The sequence below is a fragment of the Sprattus sprattus genome, assembly GCF_963457725.1.
Source record: "Sprattus sprattus genome assembly, chromosome: 2".
Classification (NCBI taxonomy): domain Eukaryota; kingdom Metazoa; phylum Chordata; class Actinopteri; order Clupeiformes; family Clupeidae; genus Sprattus; species Sprattus sprattus.
In genome coordinates, this window is record NC_137921.1 from 1,013,281 (window position 1) to 1,024,016 (window position 10,736).

Genomic DNA, 10,736 nt, shown 5'->3' on the forward strand with positions numbered 1-10,736 from the left:
TTAGAGCAGTCCTGGGTAGTTAGTGTAGTTAGTTTAGTCTGTGCATTCATGTGTAGTTAGTTTAGTCTGTGCATTCATGTGTAGTTAGTTTAGTCTGTGCATTCATGTGTAGTTAGAGCAGTCCTGGGTAGTGAGTGTAGTTAGTTTAGTCTGTGCATTCATGTGTAGTTAGAGCAGTCCTGGGTAGTGAGTGTAGTTAGTTTAGTCTGTGCATTCATGTGTAGTTAGTTTAGTCTGTGCATTCATGTGTAGTTAGAGCAGTCCTGGGTAGTGAGTGTAGTTAGTTTAGTCTGTGCATTCATGTGTAGTTAGAGCAGTCCTGGGTAGTGAGTGTAGTTAGTTTAGTCTGTGCATTCATGTGTAGTTAGAGCAGTCCTGGGTAGTGAGTGTAGTTAGTTTAGTCTGTGCATTCATGTGTAGTTAGTTTAGTCTGTGCATTCATGTGTAGTTAGAGCAGTCCTGGGTAGTGAGTGTAGTTAGTTTAGTCTGTGCATTCATGTGTAGTTAGAGCAGTCCTGGGTAGTGAGTGTAGTTAGTTTAGTCTGTGCATTCATGTGTAGTTAGAGCAGTCCTGGGTAGTGAGTGTAGTTAGTTTAGTCTGTGCATTCATGTGTAGTTAGTTTAGTCTGTGCATTCATGTGTAGTTAGAGCAGTCCTGGGTAGTGAGTGTAGTTAGTTTAGTCTGTGCATTCATGTGTAGTTAGTTTAGTCTGTGCATTCATGTGTAGTTAGAGCAGTCCTGGGTAGTGAGTGTAGTTAGTTTAGTCTGTGCATTCATGTGTAGTTAGTTTAGTCTGTGCATTCATGTGTAGTTAGAGCAGTCCTGGGTAGTGAGTGTAGTTAGTTTAGTCTGTGCATTCATGTGTAGTTAGTGAAGTGCTGCATGTGTAGTTAGTGTTGCCCTGTCCCACAGTGTGTTGCACTTCTGCTTTCCAACCGAGCAGGCCAGTGCTTCTCCGTCACTGACCACACATGTCTCTCTCAACATGACCTCTTGACCTTTGGAACGTCTGGGTTTGGTCACTCTGCCTCTCCCAGGGGACTGAGTGAAAGCGTTATTGTAGGGTGCGTCATACCCCACGGGGAGCTGTCTTGGAACTACATAAAGCTACTTCTCATGAGGTACCCAAGTTATGACGCATAACTAAGGATCACTTATCTAACTTCTCCACTTATCCGCGGGGTACTTAGAAACCTCACTGTGGGGCAGGTTCTTGACTTGACTGACGGGCAGTTGGAAGTGCAGTTTTGAATGATGCCACATATGCGTCCCTCATACTTCTGAAAGGGGAGGAACCCATTTTTCCCGCATTGTGACTATGCGAAGCTATCGGCTTTGTGGTGAGGCCAGCCAGCGCGGTCGCGTAATTTCAAAAGAAAATTTCAAAATCGCATCGTCCCTCCCCTTTTCCGGAGAATGTAACATAGATCACTCCCGCAAGACTAAATCACAATATATTTAATGTATGTAGTACCGAAAGACTTAATATGGACATGGACGTGCCATTAACTTGAAACTTGTAAGCGTAGAGCTTAATTAAACTGTAATAACATATAAATATGTCCACCAATAGCCGCCTGGAGAGGGCCTGCTGCCCTCGGTGAACCAATGGTGCTCATGGGAGGGCGGTCTCTGGCGCGGCCCTTATAAACGAGACTGCGCACCTCTGCATATGACATTGCTCTGTTGGCCGAGACACGTAACGCGTCTAAAGTCAACGAAGGCAGGGCACTCCTTGGCACTGATCGTCTAGTTATTTATCAGAATTTCAAAGTCCAGTCTCAGACTCAACTAAATCTCTAAACATGGTGAGTTGTGTTTCTCTCTATCGCTTATCAATGTCCTCGTGCTCTGAGCTAATGGTGGACCAGGTGTTTTTTTTTTTTTTGCCACATCATCCAGCTACAGAGCGCCAAAGTTCAGAGTTTCTTTGGGCAAATGTTTTGTATTGTACTTTGCACATGCCGACGTATTCACTTTTATAATAACGACTAGTGCCATAGTCTGGCTGATAAATCGTCATTAGATGTCTGCTAGCTTTAATGTATTTTTTTTTACATGTGGACCATGACTCTAAAGTAAATGCGCACCACCTTCCTGTTTTTTGTGCTTTTCTGCCATTTTATGTGAAGTTTTGTTCGTGGAACAAACGAATATTCAAATTCGCCCGTTGGTCGGTGGGGCGAAATCAAAGCGGCGACATGTGTGTCAGTGTGTGAATAGTGTTTTTCGAGGAATCTGTGGAATCTGTCGAAGAGGCCAGGGTTGGTCCGGGTTAGGGAAACGGGTAGGTGGTATTTTTCAGTGCGCGCAGCGGCAGCGGGATGGGGGGAAGGGAGGCGCGGCCACCGCTGCCGAAAAAGTCACATGCGTCAGCTCTCGTGAACTACTTGACACACTTACATTCGGAAGAATCCGAACCCGACCACCTAGCTAAAGACAAGGGTGGGTCACATCTCTTGACCTGTACAGTAGTCTGCGGCTGGTGTCTTATTTCAGACGCATTCAATGATCCATTTAGACTTACTATACCACCGTCGAATCCCCTCCTTTTCACGTGCGTCAGCCGACGTTTTTCAACAAGTACGTTTTAAAAAGACTTCACCGCATTAGGGAAACGGAGAGACCAAAAGCCAAGCTAGGCTCGTTTTCTAGTTAATAGTTAATATGTGCGACTGGTCTAAACGTACTTGCCTACCGGTTATGGTTGATATCTCTACGCAGGAGGGCCTGTAATAACCATGACTCTCGCTCTCTGCTCATAAAGTGAGAATCCGGTTAGGCCGGTCCCCCTCTGCCTCATTTGAGCGTGAACATAATAAGACAAGCGCCATTCGGCGGTGACGATGGTCTGGGTTGAGGTTGTTGTGTGCTTGGAGTGATTTTGTTTGTTAGGAAAGAGACACTAGCGGCATGTATGCTCCTGTGACTCAACAAATCACAAAAAAACTCAAGTTCACAGAAGCCCCGCCTTCCCCCTACCCCAACTTCCTGCACTCCGTTTACAATGGATTCCCCCCACCCTCCCTCCCGCCCGCCCAAAGCCCGATCCAGTACAGGCCAGTTTGGGTACTGCTAACCCCCGCCCCCTCCCCCGCCTCTAAGGAAAGTGTAGTGTGTGTGTGTGTGTGTGTGTGTGTGTGGGGCCTAGTACCCAGGGTTTAAAGGAAGTGGTGCCAGATGTATCTGAAATATGCCCTAAAGCAGAGGAGTGTGTGTGTGTGTGTGTGTGTGTATCTGTAATATGCCCTAAAGCAGAGGAGTGTGTGTGTGTGTGTGTGTGTATCTGTAATATGCCCTAAAGCAGAGGAGTGTGTGTGTGTGTGTGTGTGTGTGTGTATGTGTAATATGCCCTAAAGCAGAGGAGTGTGTGTGTGTGTGTGTGTATCTGTAATATGCCCTAAAGCAGAGGAGTGTGTGTGTGTGTGTGTGTGTGTGTGTGTGTGTGTAATATGCCCTAAAGCAGAGGAGTGTGTGTGTGTGTGTGTGTGTGTGTGTATATCTGTAATATGCCCTAAAGCAGAGGAGTGTGTGTGTGTGTGTGTGTGTGTGTGTGTGTGTGTAATATGCCCTAAAGCAGAGGAGTGTGTGTGTGTGTGTGTGTGTGTATATCTGTAATATGCCCTAAAGCAGAGGAGTGTGTGTGTGTGTGTGTGTGTGTGTATGTGTAATATGCCCTAAAGCAGAGGAGTGTGTGTGTGTGTGTGTGTATCTGTAATATGCCCTAAAGCAGAGGAGTGTGTGTGTGTGTGTGTGTGTGTGTGTGTGTGTGTGTAATATGCCCTAAAGCAGAGGAGTGTGTGTGTGTGTGTGTGTGTGTATATCTGTAATATGCCCTAAAGCAGAGGAGCCTTATCAGTTTAAGCGCTCCCGCTGTCCTGGCATCTGACTGCTGTCCCTTTGGGAACCCTTTGCTCTCGCTCCTCTCTCTCACTCACGCGGGGTAAAGTTGTTCTTGTGTGCGGTAATTACACACACACACACCTGGTTTTAAGTAGAGGGGAATTCCTAGTTTGCCATTGATCCTGCGTGCAGTGCACCGTGTGTGTGTGTGTGTGTGTGTGTGTGTGTGTGTGTGTGTGTGTGTGTGTGTGTGTGTGTGTCGCGTCGCCCTTTATGATTATACCTGAACTCTGGCTATGAGGAGAGGCCTGGTCATGTCACGTCACGCGAGCTAACGTTGATACATCCTGGGTCCAGCACAGGTGACCGTTGTTCCCAACTCCAACCTGCAACTGGGTGGTGCAAGGGGACCAACTTATAGAGGTCAGCCCAAGTGCCCAGAGGTCACACCAAGCAGGACCTAGGTCATTGGGTGTGGTACTGTGTGTGTGTGTGTGCCCACTGGAATAGCTGTGAGTGTGTGTGTGTGTGTGTGTGTGGGGGAGGGTTGAAGTGAGGAATGTATTTAGTGGGTGTTTGTGTGTTTTTAAACCCCTGTCAGGGGGCCTAGCAGCTGTGTGTGTGTGTGTGTCATGTGTGTCCTGACGTGACATCCCCAGGGACTCTGATCATTGACACATTTTAACCCCTGTGTGTGTGTTTCTGTGTGTGTGTGTGTGTTTCTGTGTGTGTGTGTGTGTGTGGTCATCCAGCGTGAGTGCATCTCCATACACGTAGGACAGGCCGGAGTTCAAATTGGCAATGCATGCTGGGAGCTGTACTGCCTGGAGCACGGCATCCAGCCGGACGGCAACATGCCGGCGGACCGCACCATCACCGTGGGTCGCAGCGGCGGAGGAGACGACTCGTTCAGCACCTTCTTCAGTGAGACGGGCGCCGGGAAGCACGTTCCCCGCGCCGTGTTCGTGGACCTGGAGCCCTCCGTCATCGGTAAGAACACACACACAGAGAGAAACACACACACACACACAGAAACATTGGGAGAGCTAGTATTATTCAACCCCATTTTTCTATTCCATTTTATTTATTTATTTATTGCAGTAGTGCATTTTTCATTCTCTATGTCTATTGCCCTGATTTGTTGTGTAGTGTGTGTGTGTGTGTGTGTAGTGTAGAATGTGAATGTGATGTTAAATGTGAGGTCTATACTGTGTATACCTCACATGAAAAAAGAATAAACACTTTGATTGTAAAAAAAAGAACACTGGGACAGCCTGCCCGCCCTCCTGGGCAGATGTGCTGGCCAACTCTGCCCTCTAGTGGCCATGAAGAGCAACTGCGATGAACTGACTTCCTGTCATGGGAAACCTTTGTTCTGTCACAAGTCACAAGTCTTTTATTTGTCAGATGCACAGAATGACACAGGGTCAGACTGGGCTACTGAAATTCTTAGGATAAGGCACCGCACAACAACCTACCATGAAAATAACATAGTATAACATGACATACACTCTGTTCACGTACTCTGAACATAATTTACACGTTATAAACATATTATAGCAGTCTGAGCTCTATTTAGCAATCTAATCCACCCAGGGCAACCCCGTGGTCTTCTCATGCACCCGGTCCCTTATGGCGGGTCAGTTCTGTTTGTACCCGGTCCCTCATGGCGGGTCAGTTCTGTTTGTACCCGGTCCCTCATGGTGGTTCTGTTCTGTTTGTCCCGGTTCCTCATGGTGGTTCTGTTCTGTTTGTCCCGGTTCCTCATGGTGGTTCTGTTCTGTTTGTCCCGGTTCCTCATGGTGGTTCTGTTCTGTTTGTCCCGGTTCTAGACGAGGTCCGAACTGGAACCTACCGCGCCCTGTTCCACCCGGAGCAGCTGATCAACGGGAAGGAGGACGCAGCCAATAACTACGCCCGCGGACACTACACGGTTGGCAAGGAGATCATCGACATCGTGCTGGAACGCGTACGCAAGCTGGTGGGTACACACACGCACGCACGCACACACACACACACACACACACAATACTCTCTCACACACTCTCTCACACACACACACCACACCACACCACACAAACACAATCCCCTCACACACCACACCACACACACACACACACACACAATCCCCTCACACACTCTCTCTTACACACACACACACACGCACGCACACACACACACACAGTATTCTGCTGGTGTGTACCATCCAGGGTGGTGCTGCCCTCCACCTTCTGTCTCCATGAGCCAGTCCAGCTCCCCCTGCTAGAAACATTACTGTTACCAATCAACTCTTGTTTGTTGTAGTTCCTCATGTGGTGGTCAGTATTTAGTAGACTACTAGTCTGTAGTTATTAGACAATTACTACAATCATGCCAACAATCATGCCAACTATTACAGTATAGATTACAGTATTACTATTACAGTATAGAACACCAATGTAGAAAGTCCTACTGATCAATACAGTAGTCCATAAGTGATAATACAATCAATCAAAATCAATCCATAAGTGATCAATACAGTAGTCCATACAGTAGTCCATAAGTGATCAATACAGTAGTACATAAGTCTGTAATGGTGTCCAAACATGTGTGGGTTTGGGGCTATAGGGCTAACCACTAGGCTTCCATAGTTTAGACCTCCTGTGATTGGCTGGAGTTTAGACCTTAGACCTCCTGTGATTGGCTAGAGTTTAGACCTACTCTGATTGGCTGGAGTCTAGACCTCCTGTGATTGGCCGTGTTGTAACTGTCCCCCATGTCTCCCCCTGCAGTCTGACTGTTGCACAGGTCTCCAGGGCTTCCTCATCTTCCACAGCTTCGGCGGCGGCACGGGCTCCGGCTTCACCTCTCTGCTGATGGAGCGTCTCTCCGTCGACTACGGCAAGAAGTCCAAGCTGGAGTTCGCCATCTACCCGGCTCCCCAGGTGTCCACCGCCGTGGTGGAGCCCTACAACTCCATCCTGACCACACACACCACCCTGGAGCACTCCGACTGTGCCTTCATGGTGGACAACGAGGCCATCTACGACATCTGCCGCAGGTGTGTGTGTGTATATGTGTGTGTGTGTGTGTGTGTGTGTGTGTGTGTGTGTCTGTATATGTGTGTGTGTGTGTGTGTGTGTGTGGAGAGCAGTGGATTAAAGTTTTCCGTCGCTATGACGGATTTCCGTCAACTCGGCTCGCATAAGGCTAAAAATGAGATGTTTCAGTGAATCGTTTTGTCATTTATAGCCCATTAACAAGAATGACGAAGTCTTGCAAAAAAATATTGGTTTTATGCCCTAGCTTTGAACTAGTGAGTGATAATATCGTGATAATATGAAGTTCAAATATCGAGGCGGTATGCAACCACGACCTAAAGTGAGTGCCGATTTAGTTTTTTCAGTCAGATGACATTTTTTTTTTTTAATCCCTGCTCAGGAACCTGGACATCGAGCGCCCCTCCTACACCAACCTCAACAGGCTGATCGGCCAGATCGTGTCCTCAATCACGGCCTCCCTCCGGTTCGACGGTGCTCTGAACGTCGACCTGACGGAGTTCCAGACCAACCTGGTGCCTTACCCTCGTATCCACTTCCCCCTGGTCACCTACTCGCCCATCATCTCCGCGGAGAAGGCCTACCACGAGCAGCTGTCCGTCTCGGAGATCACCAGTGCCTGCTTCGAGCCGTCCAATCAGATGGTGAAGTGCGACCCGCGTCACGGCAAGTACATGGCGTGCTGCATGCTGTACCGCGGAGACGTGGTGCCCAAAGACGTCAACTCCGCCATCGCCAACATCAAGACCAAACGCTCCATTCAGTTCGTGGACTGGTGCCCCACTGGCTTCAAGGTGAGCGTGTGTGTGTGTGTGTGTGTGTGTGTGTGTGTGTGTGTGTGTGTGTGTGTGTGTGTGTGTGTGTGTGTGTGTGACTGGTGCCCCACTGGCTTCAAGGTTAGCGTGTGTGTGTGTGTGTGACTGGTGCCCCACTGGCTTCAAGGTGAGCGTGTGCGTGTGTGTGTGTGTGACTGGTGCCCCACTGGCTTCAAGGTGGGCTGGGATGAGTGTGCTGTTTGTGATTGGTTGATCCCAGAGGAGTGTGTTTGTGATTGGTTGATCCCAGAGAGGAGTGTGTGTGTGATTGGTTGATCCCAGAGAGGAGTGTGATGTGATTGGTTGATCCCAGAGAGGAGTGTGCTTGTGATTGGTTGATTGGGTCTGGTCCTCTGTAGTAGTTCTGCCTAAAATGGCCGCTATTTGGGGTGTTTCTCTAAATGACTTAACTCACTGCTATGTAGATAGATGGATCAACTTTTATTAATCCTGTGAGGGGAAATTCAATTGTCAAAGCAGCGAGGTAGTAGGAATAGGATTCAAGTATATACTTAAACATAAAAAAAATCAATTAATACAAATTTGAAAAAGAAATCAAATGAATAGACAACATAGTGCATCTGCGCTGGCATACATTACATAAAACTAAGTGTTTGGGTGTGTGTGTGTGTGTGTGTGTGTGTGTCCTCTTCCCCCGTCAAGGTGGACATCAACTACCAGCCCCCCACGGTTGACTGAGTCTTGTCCCCTGTAGTAGATCTGCCTAAAATGGCCGCCATTTGGGGGTGTTTCTCTGAATGACTGTTAACTCACTGCTATGTGTCTCCTCTCCTCTTCTCCCGTTCCAGGTGGGCATCAACTACCAGCCCCCTACAGTCGTCCCCGGCGGAGACCTGGCCAAGGTGCAGAGGGCCGTGTGCATGCTGAGCAACACCACCGCCATCGCCGAGGCCTGGGCCCGTCTGGACCACAAGTTCGACCTGATGTACGCCAAGCGGGCCTTCGTGCACTGGTACGTGGGCGAGGGCATGGAGGAGGGCGAGTTCTCCGAGGCGCGCGAGGACTTGGCGGCGCTGGAGAAGGACTATGAGGAGGTGGGCGCCGACTCCGTGGAGGATGAGGAGGAGGGGGAGGAGTACTGAGCTCTGAGGCTCCGCCCCTCCTGTGCAAAGCCACACCCACCCACTGCCTACCCGGAAAAGGGATCAACATTCTCTCTCTCTCTCTCTCCTTCTTCCCCTTCTCTGTCTCTCTCGTTCGTCAACTCTTTGTTTATTCGTCGTCTGAGCTGTCCTGTCCTCCTCTTCTTCTCTGGTCTCAGTGACTGCTGTGTTGGTCTGTTCTGCTGCTGCTGATGCTGAGTTTTCAGTGTTTTTGTTTTTGTTTTTTATTATTCTCCTCTGAATAAATATTTGTGTTTAAATCTGCTGTTTGGGAGTCTTCCTGGGAAGCCATCTTGGGCTGTGTGTGTGTGTGTGTGTGTGATGAACTCCACGGGATGCGAGCGGATATGATTTCCTGCTGTGGTGGATGGTGAAACTGCTCCTACCAGCTCGTCCAGTTACTCATGCGAACGCCTGACTCATGCTTTCCTCTCAAACCTGATTGGCTGAACACGTGTGGAGACAAGACACCCAACGCAACACGATTGGATGGATCTGTAAAGGTGAAACGCAACACGACTGGAACGATCTATAAAGGTGAAACTCACAACGATTGGATCGATCTATAAGGGTGAAACTGACTTCTAAATGAAATGCTGTCAATAGAAATGCATCTTGCTGTTAGTGACGGCCCAACTCTAGAGCCACGTGTGTTCTATAATCCAGAATAAAATCCTGATTCAGTGTCATGGCTCAGATGAAGCTAATCTACACAGTATAACTCTGGGGTGTGTACATGCGTTATCTTAGATGTTAAAACTACTGGAATTGTAATGGTACCATTTTATGATTTCATATCTTTTTAAGAAGGTGGCTATTCTTGGCAGTTATTTGGGGGGGAAGCATGAAGTCTTTTTTTAGATTAGATTTAGATTCAACTCTATTGTCATTGCAGAGTACAAGTACTGACACAAAGAAATGCAGTTTAGCATCCAACCAGAAGTGCACAATAGCAATAAAAGTCAGCCTGAGTCCCAACAGCAGAATGGACTGGTTTGCTCTGATCTATTCCTGATTGGGGTGGGCACTCGGGAAAGTCGTTCATGTAGCCGTTTAGGATTAACATTCACGTCAGAATACACCACAAGATACAAAATAACTTTTCTGTGACGTCAATGGACGGTCCAGTCGTTCGTAACGACTTTTTTTTTCCTGGAATGGACCAAAGTTAAATTTTCTTTTGGGGATATTTTCACACAAAGTAACGCCACCAGACACATTCCTTCTTATTACATTGTGGCCGTTTAAGGGTGAAATGTGTGAGAAACCCTTCCATTCCAATCAGTTGTGATACACTAAACACACTCTGTGGTGTCCCGTCGTTAAGGCTGACCTTGACGTTTGGCCCTGATAGTGTGACCGACTAAACCGCTGTAACTAAGCAGTCACAGACAGAACACCAGACTACTCTCTTCAAGATCCCAACCCAGCTCTCAAAATGAATGCATGGATGCTTACGGGTCCACCCTCGCATATAGGTTAGACCTCCTCTGTCACAAGAGCACGTAGCCTAGTGCATAGACGGAAACATCAGCGGGACTGTTAGAAACACATTAAAGGAGCAGGCTAAAATATAAAACGAGTGGCTTCTCGTTCGACCTTAGAACGTTGAGACGAAACCGGAAAGGTTCCTTGTCGAAATTACCTTTATTGATACAAAATAGCAGGTCTACGTTGCAACTGGTCAAACGTAGACTAGGACAAGGGTTCCCTGTTATCATGGGATTAGGATTATATAGCGATATCTAAACACAGACCGAAGACACTGAACTGGAGTTGAATGCGCAGTATGCAACACGAACTGACCTACTTCACAGTTAGAGTTGGATGAGAGACCAGCCTATAGTGTTGTGTTTTGAAGAGCATGGTCACATCTTCCAGCGTTTTTCGGTCATGTGATTTTGCCTTATTATTT

General features: G+C 47.8%; 1 protein-coding gene across 1 annotated transcript; it reads left to right on the forward strand.

Moving 5' to 3' along the window:
- The first annotated feature begins 1,685 nt into the window (after positions 1–1,685).
- Positions 1,686–9,085, forward strand: tuba5 (tubulin alpha 5). The gene is made up of 6 exons (XM_080832889.1): positions 1,686–1,809; positions 4,597–4,834; positions 5,677–5,825; positions 6,616–6,884; positions 7,265–7,676; positions 8,507–9,085. Exons 1-6 carry the CDS (start codon positions 1,807–1,809, stop codon positions 8,798–8,800), a joined length of 1,365 nt encoding a protein of 454 aa, XP_080689015.1. The 5' UTR covers positions 1,686–1,806; the 3' UTR covers positions 8,801–9,085.
- The last annotated feature ends 1,651 nt before the right edge of the window (positions 9,086–10,736 follow it).